Genomic DNA, 15,146 nt, shown 5'->3' on the forward strand with positions numbered 1-15,146 from the left:
CTCAATGCACCAGCTTATCCAGGGCATTATTGCTTTTAGTGACTTTTTCTTAACCATTCAAATTGTTTCTTTCACACAACACAACCATGCACCCTAACTTTCAGTTTTCAACTATCTGAATCCACCAATCATTGCTTGTGATTCAAGAGCAGAGAAACTCCAAAATTATTTTTTTGTAAACTCCTACTATTCCAACTGCCATTTCATTCCCACACTTCATCTGACTGCACCAGATGCTTCTCTCATCATGTATTCTTTGTGGATTATTGGACATAGCTACATCCACTGCGCTCAAAGGTATGCAGCTAGCACAAATTTTCACAAACTTGATTTATCAAATGTGGAAATCAAGTGGATTGGCCAGAGAGGATTGAGATGTCACCAATTGATACCATTGGTGAAAACCTTTTTGCATCTGCCAAATCCTGACCTCTTAATAGTGCACTGTGGTGGAAATGACTTGGGCACTATGACTGGGGTTGGTCTGGAAATGCTTTTAAAGGACACCTTTGATCAATTGATGATACTTTTTCCACAAACTGCCTTGGTATATTCCAATATATGCCAAAGAAAGAAATGGAACTGGTCCAACCAATTTTGTCCACAATTTGAGAAAGCACGGAAACATGTGAATAAATCTGTTTCTGCTTCCATGAGAGACTATGGAATGGGTTCAATATACAACAATAACTTGCATTACAACATGCCTGACATCTATAGAGGAGATGGTGTGCACTTCTCAGATGAGGGGAATAGAATAGAATATTCCTCCTGAATTTAAGACTGTGCATTGGAACCTACTTGTAGGAACTTCCACAGAACCCAAAGCTCTTTTCAGGGCTACCCTACCTCTGATCACTCATAATGTTTTTCACTATTTTTCACCAAAGTACGCTCCCCGGTACGCTCCCCGGTACGCTCCCCGGTGCGTGTACCGGGCGCTCACCCCGTGGAAAATGTAAAAATGTTTTTTTTGGGGGGGGGACATAAATGGGCCTTCTAAACCCCCCTCAGAAAACCTAGAGGGTCAGGAAGTGTCTACCGTGCCCCCTTCTACCCATTCCCAACGTTGTTTGTCCTCCATCTTGTGTCTCAATTGTACCGAAACACAAAATGGCGGACTCCCGTAACGCTGCTGGTGCGCGTACCGGGGCGCGCACCGGTAAGCGCTCCCTAATAAAAGGTGGGAAAGTAATTTACAGAAAAACCACTGGAGACACTTTCACCAAATATAGAATAGGCCCTACTACATAGCAGTCCCTACCATTTACCCAAATTTGGTGGAATTCCATTGAGACATTTAGGCTGTAGGCCGGTCTAAATATCCTGAGGTAAATTACATGACAAAAACACATATGAAGTGTTAGAATTTACAACCAATTAAAAAGTTACTTTCCTTTTCTACTATTATTTCCTGACATTTGATTGGTTATGTACATGAATATATATAAAAAAAAAGAGAGGGAAACACAGCCATTTTGACTACTACTTCCTGAAGTACATTTGAAAAGGAATTACACTGAGAACTTCAACTGCTTTCTCAAAGGTAAGTTGTTATTTTGGAAAGTGAAGTATGTTGTGCACTTTAAGTTAATTTGAGAAAAAATATTCTGATAGTTATATACTATCCCTCTGTATGCTCCTACCTGTGTTGTCCTCGCTGGGCATTTGTTTGTTGGCCGATCCCCCAAGGCCATAGGCCACGCCCACTTTTTCTAGCCACGCCCCCCGCCGAAGGCACTTAACAGCGCTGATAACGAGCGCTTGCCAGAGGCTTTTACACCTCCTGAGGCGCAGCCGGGAGAATGCTTTGTTAAAAACCGAACTTGTGCTTTTAAAACTGTTTGCCACTTGTGTGAGCGCTCTAGCGCTCATTTGCAACACAGGTGAGCCCTACTTAAAGCTCGCCTCCTGCGCGCAGCGGTGACGCGCAGCGGGAGCGCCGGACTCTCGCCGGAGTCAAGCCAGAGTCCTGCCCGTCTGCGCCCGTCCGCGTCCCGGAGGCGGGCGGAGCGGCGGTTGGGACTCCTTCTACAGGGATGTGTCCTCCTGGGACCCTCGTCTTGCGCTATTCCCCTAGCGAACTTCGCTCTTTCTTTCCTCGTGGCTCTGGCTGTCACACTGTATTCCCTGGTCGTTACCATGGGAAATCCCGTTGCCCGGGTTGTGGCTGGCGCCCGACCCGCTCGCTCTTTTTGCGGCCGAGCAACAACATCTCTAGTATGGGCTTCGGGTGCATGCTATTGAACACCAGGTCAGCTTGCAAACATGCGCAGGACATCTATGAGCTTCTCGATGTAGATAAACCACTATGCCTCATGCTTACTGAGACATGGTGGGGTGACTCTTCTAACCCTGACGTCGCTTTGGCAATCCCGCCCGATTACAACATCTTCAGAAAGGACAGAGCCAACGGAAGGGGAGGTGGAGTAGCGCTAGTGGTCCGGAAAGGAACCCCCTGCGAGATCCTGCCAGCTATTGACATCCGAGGCTCGGAGACCCTAGCCTTCTCTATCACTCTTTCGCCCCACCAATCCTTTAAGGGACTGCTTGTATATAGGCCACCTGGTTCTCCCGGCACCTTCTTTGAAGATCTGGATATGGTGCTGGTGGAGTTGGCCCTGAAAGCCGAACACTTCATCGTGGCTGGCGATTTCAACTTCCGGATGGATGATTCATCCGACCCGGCTGCCGCCAAACTCTCGGAGGCGCTGACCCCGCTGGGGCTCATCCCCTACTTTCAGGAGCCCACGCATGAGAAGGGACACACCCTCGACCAGGTCTTCTCGTCTGTCCCTCTCGAGGGTATAGAGATCATTCCTGTCTTATGGTCTGATCACTTTCTCGCCAAATTTGTGATCAAGGGCATAGTTAAATCAGTGCCTATCCCGGCACATCAACAGGGTCGTGTCCATAGGGCTTTCCATCGTGTAACCCCGGAGATGCTGGCCCAGGCAGCTGAGGCCCACCCCTGCCTTCTTTCAGGTGATCTAGACAGGGATCTGCAGACCATGCAAGACTGGTTATTGGATAGGCTAAACGATCTTGCCCCGGAAGTAACATCTCGCCCGACACCGAAACGGGTCTCTGCGCCTTGGTTTACCGCTGCACTGTCGGCTACGCGGCAGCAGTGCAAGGTAGCCGAAAGAGCCTGGCGGGCACAATATGACACTGTTGCCAAGTTGACATACAAAACGGTGGTTAAGGCTTATCACCGGGACATCCGCCTGGAAAAGAAAGCTTATCTAGCCAGGAGAATTGATGCTGCTTCCAACTCCTGCAAGGAGATTTTCTCCATTGTGAGAGAATTCACCTCACCTTGGTCTAATACCTCGGACCAAAAACCATCTGGTACCTGGGCCACGGACCTTGCTGACTTTTTTACGAGCAAGATCCAACGCATTCAGGAGTCATTCCTGGTACCAGTGTCTGCGGGCCAGACTGAACCTGACATCACCACACTGCCACAGGCCGGGCCAGGGGCGACGTTGAGTGTGTTTCCTCCAATCTCTGCTCCGGACTCCCTGGCTCTTATGGGCAATTTAAAATCGGGTTCTCCCCTTGACCCATGCCCTGCCAAGTTTCTGGCGAAAGTCGCGGAGGTGATCAACCCGTTGGCTAATCCGCTCTTAAATCTTTCGCTGAGGCTCGGTGTGGTCCCGCATACCTGGAAGCAGGCGATGGTGATTCCCTTGCTCAAAAAACCTGGTCTAGATCCGAAGGCCCCGGTCAATTATAGGCCCATCTCTCTGCTGCCGGCCCTCACGAAGATTCTGGAAAAGCACGTCCAAGGCGTGCTCTCCAACTTTCTTGAATCTAATGAGATCCTGCACGCCACCCAATCGGGCTTTCGTCCCCATCTCAGTACTGAGACAGCGCTCCTGGAGGTCTCGGAAACCATTAAAGGGGTTCTGGACTCTGGGGGCAAAGTCATGCTGGTGATGTTAGACCTGTCGGCGGCGTTCGACACCGTTCCCCATGATGGTCTTCTCGCTAGACTTTTCGAGATAGGCCTACGGGGGACGGTGTTCGACTGGTTTTCCTCTTTCCTAGCCGGCCGCCGGCAGTCGATCTGGGCCCCGCCTGATTCCGCCGTGATGCCGCCTCTGGGAGTCGGGGTCCCTCAGGGCTCTATTTTGAGCCCGACCCTCTTTAACATCATTATGACCCCATTGGCGGCGTTGGTGGAGGCGCATGGTGCCCAGATCGTATCCTATGCGGACGACACCCAGCTCCTCTTCTCTTGTAAGAGAGGAGGTGACTTTGATGGGGAGAGTATTCGGGATTGCCTTGGGGCTGTCTTTCACTGGTTCCATCTAAACAGCCTTAAGTGCAATTCCGACAAGTCCGAAGTACTCTTCTTTGGGTGCGACACAGAGCCAGATTGGCAGACCTGGTGGCCACGGGATATGTTCCCTCCGTCCTGCTCCTCTCAGGTTGCTAAGAATCTGGGGGTGAAGATGGATAACAGGCTTACCTTGAAATCCCAGATCCTGGGGGTGTCGGGCATTTGCTTTGGCATCCTCAGGATGCTGTGGAGGTTCCTTCCTCTGTTATCCGTGGAACATAGGACGCTGACAGTCCAGGCTCTGATTGGGTCCAGGTTGGATTATTCCAACGTTCTTTACCTGGGCCTTCCAGAGTACTTGCTGCAGCGGCTTCAAGTGGTACAGAACGCCGCTGCCAGGGCAATCTTTGGCCTCAGTAGGCGCTCCAGGGCCTCGGGCTTGCTGGCAACTTTACACTGGCTTCCTATCCGCAAGAGGATCGCCTTTAAGGCGCTGACCCTGGCCTACAAAGCTCTCCACAAGGAGGGAGCCAAGTACCTCCAAAAGAGACTGGTCTTTTATCATCCGACCAGGTCTCTGAGGTCGGAAGCCCTGCACCTTGCTGTTGTCCCCCGGGTAAAGAAAGCGCGCCTCGGAGGCCGCTCCTTTGGACTGCTGGCTTCTCAGCTATGGAACTCTTTACCACTGGCCCTGCGGGGAGCCACCAGCCTACTGGCTTTTAGGAAAGGCCTTAAAACTTGGCTGTTCACTCAGTAGCCGGTCTTCCGTGAATCTCTGGCCCACTCTTCTGTTAGTTTTTTATCTGGTGTTATGTTTGTATGTTGCAGTTTTGTCTCTTTCTCCAATAAAGCGCCGGGACACTCTTTTTGAGTAGCCGCGCGCTATAGAAATAAACAAATAACATAACATAACATAACATAATAGTTTTAGATTGAGATAGGCTTCTCTGTTATAGTTATGGATTGAGTTAGGCTTCTCTTGTATAATTATAAATTTACTTAGGCTTTATCACATACACTTTTTTATATTTCTAATTCCAGCCTGATACCATACACTGCCCAAAGATAACTTCACTGTTAAAAAATCAAAACTACCTGTCTGAACTTAAACCCAACAGTGCCCTATCTCTACTGATATATTTATTTTTTATGCAATTTACAGCAACAAAATGGAAGGAGAACAGAATATGTCTTTCGAAATTGTTTTGGACAACAACCCTGAAGAAAAAATTGCTGAGAATTATAACTTTGATTTTATGGATGAGTCTCTGGACATCAATTAGTTCAGTGTGTGGAATCAATAGAATCACAGAATGAAATGCGGACATTCCAGACAATATATTGTTAGAAGTTTTATTAAATTTTGAAAAAGAATCAGAAAAATAAATTTATATTTAATAATCAAAAATTGTTCGAGACATTATTCATTTTTATATGTAATTCATCAAGTAGTTCCAAAATGTTTATAATATAAAGTGAGACTTATAGTATACTGTGCAACTTTTTTGTGTTACATAGTAAGTTTGCTCATAGTTACTTCCTTTCTCCCACTATATTATCTCCAATGTGTATTTAACATCTCTTTATCATCTCCTGCCTCCATGTTGTTTCTGCTTCCTGACAGACTATGGTATGAATTCCATATACCACAATAACTTCTGTAACAACATGCAAGATATCTACAAAGGAGACAGTGTATATTAAATTTTAGACTCTGCATTGGTACCAACATGTTGGTACTTAATAAAAAAAACAACAACAAAAAGAGCAATTAATAAACATACAATTTTTGAAAAGTCTGTCATTCTTTTTTCCCCATGGTACGCTCCCTGGTGCGCTCCCCGGTGCGCGTACCGGGCGCTCCCCCCGCGCAAAACGAAAAAAAAAATGTTGCCCCGCGAGGCCCTTTTATAGCCCCCACATCAAACCTAGGGGTCAGGGGGGTCTACCCTGCCCCCTTATGGTCATTTCCCCCTTTGTTTTGGCCACCTCTTGTGTCTCGATCCTACGAGACACAAGATGGCGACCGCTCCGGACTGTTTTGAATGTTTACAGACACCCGAGAGCCAATCAGCTTTCCGTGCGCACCTCACGTAGCGCGCCCGGTACGCGCCCCAGTGCTCGTACCGGGGAGCTGACATAGATATATATTTTTTTTAACCTAAATTACTCAAAATCCACTGGAGCACATATCTTGAGACATAGCAAAGGCACATCGGGCTACCAGTCCCTACAATTTTGCCAAGTTTGGTGGTAATCCATTCAGCCGTTCGGGCTAAAAGTGAGTTCGACCACCCTATGGAAATTAACATGGGGAAAACACGTTTTGGGACCCCTCTTTTATCTCGGCCCCCGCTTCACGAATCCCCCAGGTCGGAGCTCGACGAGGCAAATTTGAGGAAGTTTTCAGGCAGATTCGTCAACCGACGCATAAGTTATTCACAATAGAATTTTGAGATTTTGCATTGAAAAAAATCCTAACCATAACTACCTACTGGCGACCGCCAGTAGGTAATATATATATATATATATATATAGATATATAGATATATATATATATATATATATATATATATATCCTGATTCCACTCTCGACGCCGATATCACCACTGCGTCCACAAACAATGAGAGAGACGGACTATATATATACTCTCAAACCTGCAAATCCTTAAGTTGTTACTAGCGGTCACTCTCGAGTCAAATGTTAAATCTTCATAATTCTTTTACTGAGCAGCAGTTCCTCAAGGTGTTACTAGAGCTCGTCTTGAGTCAGATGCAAAAGCATTTCATAAAGCTGCAGGTCCCCTAGTCCTTACTATGTATCCATTTCAAGTCAAAAGCAAACACAAGTCGTTACTAGGTCTCCTTTACAAGTCAAATGCAAAAGTATTGAAATTCTTACATGAAGCTGCAGTTCTCCTAGTCATTAGTAGGTGTCCCTATTAGACAGATGCAAATGCATTAAAATGCTTACATGAAGCTGCAGTTCCACTAGTGGTTACTAGGTGTCCCTCACAAGTCAAGTGCAAAAACACTGACATTCTTTTGTGAAGGTGCAGTTCCACAAATTGTTACTAGGTGTCCCTCACAAGTCAAATCAAAACAAAAAGAAAACTCAAATCAGAAGCAACTGCTTCAAATGCCAGAAGCAACTACTTCAAATGCCCTGTACTAAGTTGTGGGGGTCTGCTTTGGTATATAAATGTGCATACACACTTTTGCTATTTTGATCATTTGTGCTTGTTAACTATAGGACTAATTATTTGACAAAGATATTTCATAATAATGAGTCTAAATACAGATGTCAATACATGTATTGATTTTATATGTTTGTGATCACACCCTGAGATTCCTAGAAACTTTACAAATACCATTAGATAACATATTTTGGGTGTTTATATTTTGGTAAGCTTTGTCTTTGATTTGAATGGCATGTTTTCTGCATACTGACGGTGCTCTTACCGCACTCCATTAAAGGGAGATGCAGTTCCACAAGTAGTTAATATAGGGCTCTCTCAAGTCAGATACAAGTGGTTGAAATGTCAATCACAATCCTGTGGGGGTTATGGCGTCAACCTAAAAATCTGCATATACTCTCTAGCTTTCATATACTTTCTGTTGTTTTTAATGTGTTATGTTATTGTGAATTAGTTCTCCTTACCCAAAGCGCCGGGACACTCTTTTTGAGTAACCGTTGCGCTATACAAAAGTATAAATAACATAACATAACATAACATAGCTACTCTTATGACGTGCTAATTTTTAGCAGGATAAGTAAATACACCATATCTGGTTTATAGTGAGGAGTGAACATTGTAATTTACAACAAATCTCTTGGGAGTTATGAAAATAGTTGATGTAAGCCTACTTTACATAGAAACTATCAGTAATTGGGAAGTGCAATTGTCTAACAGTTTCTATTTTTCTATTTTGGGAATCTATTTTTTAAGTTTATGTGCAAGGAGCAAGACACTCAGAATGAAGGCATCCAATGACTGGAGTGGGCTGGTCTGTTGATGTGTACCTTCTGGTGAGATGGGAGGGAAATGTCAACAGGCCAATGGTCAAAAAGTGTTGATTGGGATCCCCTACATATGTATGTATTTTTGTATGATTGTATTATTATTTAGATAACATTAGGTTGGCAACACAGCTAAAGCTATTCTTAGGCTAGACCTAACAAAAAATGGAAACAATTACTTACACATAGTTCCATGTGTCTCACTTTTAGAAAGTGGCAATACTCTATTTTCCCTAATCATGTTTATGTAAATATAGCAAAACAAATGTTGAATCGTGTTAGCACAGGCACAGATGAAATGTGCTCCATTACAATTACCTGAGCAGAAACAATTTTGCAAATAGATTCATCATTGGGGTTTTTGTACTAGTGCAAAAAATGTGATATTGCACCAACCGTCATACCTCCTGCGGTCCTTTAAAATTCTCCTGCATTTTGGGAACAGATGTGGATAAATTCCAGAAACTGAACAAGGGGCAAGATTGTGCTTCTGATTCTGAGGAAATGGGCTAAATTAAAATAAGGTTATTTGTGGGAATGTTGTTTCAGCATTTTCCATGTAAATGCAATTTGAATGTAATTACACTTGAATGCAATGTTGGGGTCATTATAAATACACTATCATTTAAAAAGCAATTTATATCTTCCAAATAAAAAAATTCATTTTTTTCAATTTATTTAATGGAAAGAAATATATAATTGCTCCCACCCACAGAAAGTCTTGTGGCTAACTCAAGAAAGTTATTATTATGTGTAGTGTAGCAACAGCAGGAAATAAGACAGATAAAGTCATTTGAAAAGCCATTGCAACTCCTGCTGCTTTGAAAGTGAACTTTATGTGACTTATTCACTCCCTAACTGGTGGGCACACAGGCGAGAATGAAAATGCTGCTTCAAAGCAAGTGACCTTCTATTGTACATCAAAGAATGCACAGTCAAATGAGTAGTGGAAGCCACAGTGGAAACAAGAATAAACTATCTCAGGAGAAGCTGTGCAACAGCCATCAATGGGTATTTTTATTTTTTATAAAAATTGTTTTTAGTTTTATCGACCATCAGTGCTGAAAGACTGCATTAAAAGTGTGGTCGCCCCTAGGTAGTTAATAGTTAGGTCAGCTGTTCTTTAGGAAAAGCGTTTTTTGTGTTACTAACAACTTTGGCACCGTTTGACGAATCTCCACAAAACTTTTCATAAAGGTGCTACTTTTTAACTAGTTTGTGCATGGAAAGTTTCGGGGTGATCTGTCAAGTGGCGGCAGAGAACAAAGGGGGTACCAAAAACGCAAAATACCCATGCATTTTCCATAGCCTTTTTTAGACAAGGCTACAGCAAAAACTGCTGAATAGAATTTCACCAAATTTGTCAGGAACTAGATCGTGGTCTGCAGGTTGCGCTAGTTATGATTTGGTGCAAATCGGTTTAGCAGTTTTTGAGAATTTAAGGTTGAAAAATAATTGTGTATCTGGATGGTAGAGCCGCAAGAGGAGCGCTCTAATTGTCCCAGGGAGCTTTATTTCCCCAGAGCCATCTCACTCCAGAGAGAGTGAACACTCTGATTGGCTGTGAGTAACATGAGAAAAAGGTTGGTGGCAGCCATTACAGGACTCGGAGACTTAGCATCCAGTCCTGAAGTTATAAAAAAGAATAATAATATAAGGTGGCAAGGTAGAGATACCGTGATCCCCTAGGCCTCATGGGAGGGACCCAGAGGGTCCTCCTAGGGGCCAAAAAGAACAATTGGCAATTGGCTGCACAGCCTCCCTCCCCAAGCCATTAAAGGTTCTGGAAAACCCACCATAGAGGCCAATTTGGTAAAGAGATAAGGGGGGCCACATGACCTCTCCAAGCCCCTAAGCCTGGAAGCCCAGCCCAGGGCCGAAATTTTTAAAAATGGGGAGATTGACCACAGGTCCCCCCTCCCCAAACCTCTAAAGGCCCCTCACTGAGCCATTATTAGCCCTGGGGCATGGACTGCCTCAGTAGCTTTTTCCTAGAGAGCCCACCCTGGAACATAGCTGTTTCACTTCCCACACGAGCCTGGGCAGAGAATCCTGTGTTTGCTCTCAGTTGGCGGGCGCATATTTGAATTTCCTTCCAAGCAGGAGCAAACACCAAGTCCAATTCCCAGCAAGCGGAAGCTTTACAAAAGCTCCCGCCCACTGGGTGAGGACTTTTGATCTGTTTACATGTTTGCACTGAGGAGGTAGTGAAACAGATCAGAATATTGCTCCCACCTGGAGAGACCAGCATTAGGAGCTGCTCCCTCAGGATGAGAGCAATGCCGGCACCCGCTGCATGCAGGATAACGGCTGGGGCCGCGGGAGTTCTTGGGCCCCCCCCCCACAGACCCCAGCAACTATATGGTGAGTGACTTGGATGGGCAACAGGGCACCGAGCTTTGAGTGTTCCGGGCCCTTGGGGATTGGATCCGCTGGGCCGATAACAGCACGGGGTTGGGACTGCATGGCCCCCCTCACCTTTAATTAAATAAATGACCCCAGGGGATGGAATCCCTGGGACTGGTAACGGCTGGGGGAGGGTGGGCATGTGGCCCCCCTCCCCTTTATCTTTACAGATGGACATGGGGGTGGGTTCCCCAGGGCCTAAAGAGGCTCTTAACTTATATGTACAGCCCTGGGGAATGCAGTCCACAGGGCCTAAAGAGGCTTGGAGGAGCCCACGGCTTCCTTCATCCCGTTCATATAATAAGGTTCTGGGTATGAGGTCCCCAGGGCCTACTAAGACTCGGGAGGGATGGGCTATGCAGTCCTCTCGCGTTTAAGTAAAATAAAAATGTCCCTGGAAAATAGGGTCCCGAGGGCCTAATAAGGGTTAGATGGGGGGCCGCTGGCCACTCTCCCCTTCAAAAAAAAATAAAGCCCTGCCCCCAGGGCTTAATGGGTTCAATTAGGCTCAGGGAGCAAGTGGCCCCACTTACCTTTAAATAAGGTCTTGTGGCCAACCCCAAGCTACGCACTGCCAACGGTGGAGGGAAGGTTGGCTTTATAGGCAATAAAATATAACTTCACATAAAAAAACTATAAATTTACTGAAAAAAACACAAAGTTTAAAGCACAAAGGCTCCGACCCGATCTGCCCAGTCGGCTATTCATATGCAAAAGAAACAATTGATGGACGGAATGCTGGACAATGCAAACATTCACCCCCAGTCACAAGGGTCTGGGTTTAATCCATCATTCTTTTGCTCACCTTATAGGAACATAGTTCTGCATTCTGTCCATCAATTGTTCTTTTTGCATTTGACACCCGAGTGGGACGGGTATGCCCCGACGTGGGTCCTGTGCTCTCCATGCCACTGGAGTCAAGCTATCCTGGCTGATGAGGGCTGAAAGCTCGAAACCGGTCCTAGGATGCTTGTTTCCAGTCTGGGGTGAATGTATGACATTGTTCTGCATTCTGTCCATCAATTGTTCTTTTTGCAGTGGGTTCTTCATGGCACCCCTTGCCCGCTGCATATGAAGGTGTCGGCTTATCGCCCATGGACTACAGCTCACTCAGCACGGCAATCCGTACACGGCAACCCCACCTGGCATACAGGGTCGCCGGCTTACCTCAACATGCGGTCTACAGCCCCCTCTTCACAGCAATCTCTTCACAGCAGTCCTACATGGCATACGGGTTTGTCCACTTCTCATTGCACACGGGCAGTGACCTGATCGGTGCAGTGATGACCAGGGCTCACTGCACAGCAGCCCTCCTCTGGCATACGAGGGTCACCAGCATTCCTTGCACACAGGCAACTATCCGATTGGTGCAGCAGCCATCTCCTGACACCGCACTAAGGGGATCCACTCGCCAGGAGTCCCCACTGGACCTTGCTCCCTACAATGCTCTCCTCTTCCTCCCAGACCAAACTGGTCTGGGGCAGCAGGCTGGCACTGGTGCTCCAGGCTCCAGGGCAGAAGGTCTTGGATTTCCTGGATGATGTCCCCTCACCCAGCAGGGATACTAGCAGGCCTTAGCCCCAGTCCTGGTCACAGGCAGAAGTCTTGCAGAGCTTCTCCTCATCACACAGCCCGGCTCGCCCCTTGACAGTTGACAATTTCGGAGGTCTCAAGCGCCCTTTCTTGTTGTCTATTTCCAGACACCAAACGCGATTTACAGTCTGAGTCTTTGAAGTTTATTTAGGGGGTCTGTTTTTTTAATTGTCCACTTCTCCGCCCTCTCTTCCTTCTGAAGCAGTCTGTCACAGCAGTAGCGACTCCAAATCAGATAGCCCCACAACGCAGGCCATGGGAGTAACTAGAGCTTCACCACTGTGATATGTGTATCAAACGGTTAGCACCGGGCCTCAGTCCTACTTTTTATGATTAACTTATCAGCCCCATCTAGTTCCCAGGCTCCTTCCTTGTGACCTCTTTATGAATAGAAGAGTACCCTTTGAAGTGTACTGCAGAGCCTGGCTCTGTGTTCCTCCAGTGTGTCCTGCCTAGCTTACTTGAATTCAGCAATACACAAATCTTTCTGGGCGGATTCCTCTAACTCCTCATATTTCTCTTTTCAGCCGTGGGTCTCCCAAAATGGAACCCAGAGTCTGCCATGTATTACACCATTCACAGGCACACATTCACCCAGCACAAGTATACATCATACATGCATTGCACAGCATTAACTCCTTTGTGTATTGTACAATTCACAGGCACATATACACCTAGCACATGAATATATAAAATACACGCACTGCACAGCACAACATCTTTACTGTATTGTACCACTCTCAAACAGAAATACACCCAGCCCATGCATATAACGTACATGCACTGTACTACACCAAACCTATGTAGGCCAAGGGCCAACAAGGCAGAAAGCAGGCGGCTCCTATAAAAAGAAATCAACACGTTTTACAAATCCCCCCCACCGCTCCCCCCAGCAGCAGTTGTGCAATGAAGTTTGAGTAGATATGCATTTGGGGAGAAAGCTGCACGATAAAATCCAGTGAGATGAATAGAGAGTTTCATGTTTGGAAAAACAAAACTATGTGGAGACACAAACACTGAAAATAATAACTGGAGTGCATTTGACTGATTGAGTTACCGTTGCAATTATATACTTTGGCTATCAATTAATGCATACCTGACAGGATTTATTTATGCTTACATACCTAATGAGAGCCAGTGACTAAAACTGTCAGGCACTGACACATATCAGGAATTGACCAGTTTCTCTAGTCAATGCTCGTCGAATGGTCTGAGATCCGATGCTGTTTGTTGGCCAGTGTCTAGAGACCCATTATGGGAATTTGTGCACGTTCTAAATGCACTGAACCATCAGTCAGAGTAGCAAGGGGTAGTAGGATATCCCACGGTATCAGGATGGCCTGCTTTCAGTACTGAGTAGTGGTATACAACCTACCCACTTTACCATCCTGACACTGCAGCCCTACTCCTAAAAGTTTTGTTGAGCTGTCTTGCAGTCACTTCTACCTAATACTTGAATCTGTCGTTCTAATTAAGTGGTGGGAGTTGCATTGGCTGGTATTTTTTCAAGCAAAGGTGGCAACCTTAAATCCAGGTAGGGTGACTTTGGGGCTATTGCTAACACCACTCCCTTCTAGGATGCTCAACAGTATGTCTGTCCATCGGTGGCTCCGAGCATCAGGTGACTGATGTACCTACTTAATGTGACTACTGCAAAATGCCCTGTTTATGTGCCTACTGCCAAGCACAGCGCACGGCATGCAGTTTACAGTTTATTATTTTAAGTAGGTAGCTCAGTGGGTTACTGCTTTTGCTGCAGATATCCTTGTGGTTCCTGCGGGTCAGACATTATAATCCTTGTAATATAGTTTAGGGAGTTAACCAGTTTCTAGGAACCTTGTATTTGTACTTAATCTATCTAATGCTAAGGTCCCTAAGAAGATTTGCTTTGAGTGGTAATAAACACCCATTAGCCAGTGCAGAATCCCTTTACCTTTCATTGGCTGATAAATGCAAGTTTTTAATATTTATATACGACGAACTGTATGAATGTTTACTCAATACTGCAATGTATTTATTATACAAACCAAAGAAAAAAAACTATTTTGACTTGTGTCACTTATGCATGCTTGTCTCATTTGTAAATGTTTACAACCTCTCTCGCTCCTCCTTGAAGCCTTTCTTAGCCCCTTGCCGCCTCTTCCTCTACCCCTCTCTGCCTCCACAACAGTCCCCAGTTCTCGGATTCAGGTGACCGCAGGCGGTACAGGTAGTTCAAAGGCCGGACGCGCCCTGCGATAAGTTTTGCTTCCTCTCCCAGTCCTCAGATCGCCCCTCCCCTGACAGCCCCATCACGCCTCGGCTGACACCGCGGTCACGAGCACAGCTGGGCTGAGCGTCGGAGCTGCGCGTGCGCTCGCGCCTGCCTCCTGACGTGCGGTCGCACTCTGGCTTTGGAACGCAAGCTTCCCATTGCAGGCATGGAGCGGGCTCCATGTTGCCGTTCTCAGGTAGTGCTGGCTGCCGCCCTGCTCCTGCTGCTGGACAGTTCCTGGAGAGCGGCGGAGTGCGACGCCTCAGGTGAGACCAGTGCAGCTCCTGCCCGGTCTGTGGCAAGCTGCCTCCCCCTTCCTGGACTGTACCCAGAGTCCCAGACCCATCGCTGTAGTGTTGTTGTTCTCAGGTTTCTTCGAGCAGAGTGGGGTTTGGAACCCAAGGATTGACTTTCATACAGGCTCACAGGGTTGAGTTTTGGTGCAGAGTTGTAACTGTCTGTTTGTGGTGCCTTGTCGTTGTTCAGTTATGCCACATCGAAGCAGCAGCCTTTCATTTATTTATGTCTGGTTTATTTTCGCACCTTTAGACGAAAAAGACTTTCACTTTCTCTTTCTGTACAGC

At 46.1% G+C, this 15,146-nt stretch overlaps 1 protein-coding gene across 2 annotated transcripts in view; it reads left to right on the forward strand.

Annotated features, from left to right (window-relative positions):
- Positions 1-14,621: 14,621 nt before the first annotated feature.
- IFNAR1 (interferon alpha and beta receptor subunit 1) overlaps positions 14,622-15,146 on the forward strand; it is a 245,957-nt gene continuing 245,432 nt past the window's right edge. The window contains exon 1 of one of the 2 annotated variants that reach the window (XM_086935324.1): positions 14,622-14,828. In XM_086935324.1, coding sequence (XP_086791450.1) covers positions 14,729-14,828 — 100 coding nt within the window. In that variant the 5' untranslated portion in view covers positions 14,622-14,728. The remainder of the gene's footprint in view (positions 14,829-15,146) is intronic. The other variant, XM_086935325.1, reaches the window with a different exon arrangement.

This window comes from Lissotriton vulgaris, chromosome 8 (assembly GCF_964263255.1).
Source record: "Lissotriton vulgaris chromosome 8, aLisVul1.2, whole genome shotgun sequence".
Taxonomy (NCBI): domain Eukaryota; kingdom Metazoa; phylum Chordata; class Amphibia; order Caudata; family Salamandridae; genus Lissotriton; species Lissotriton vulgaris.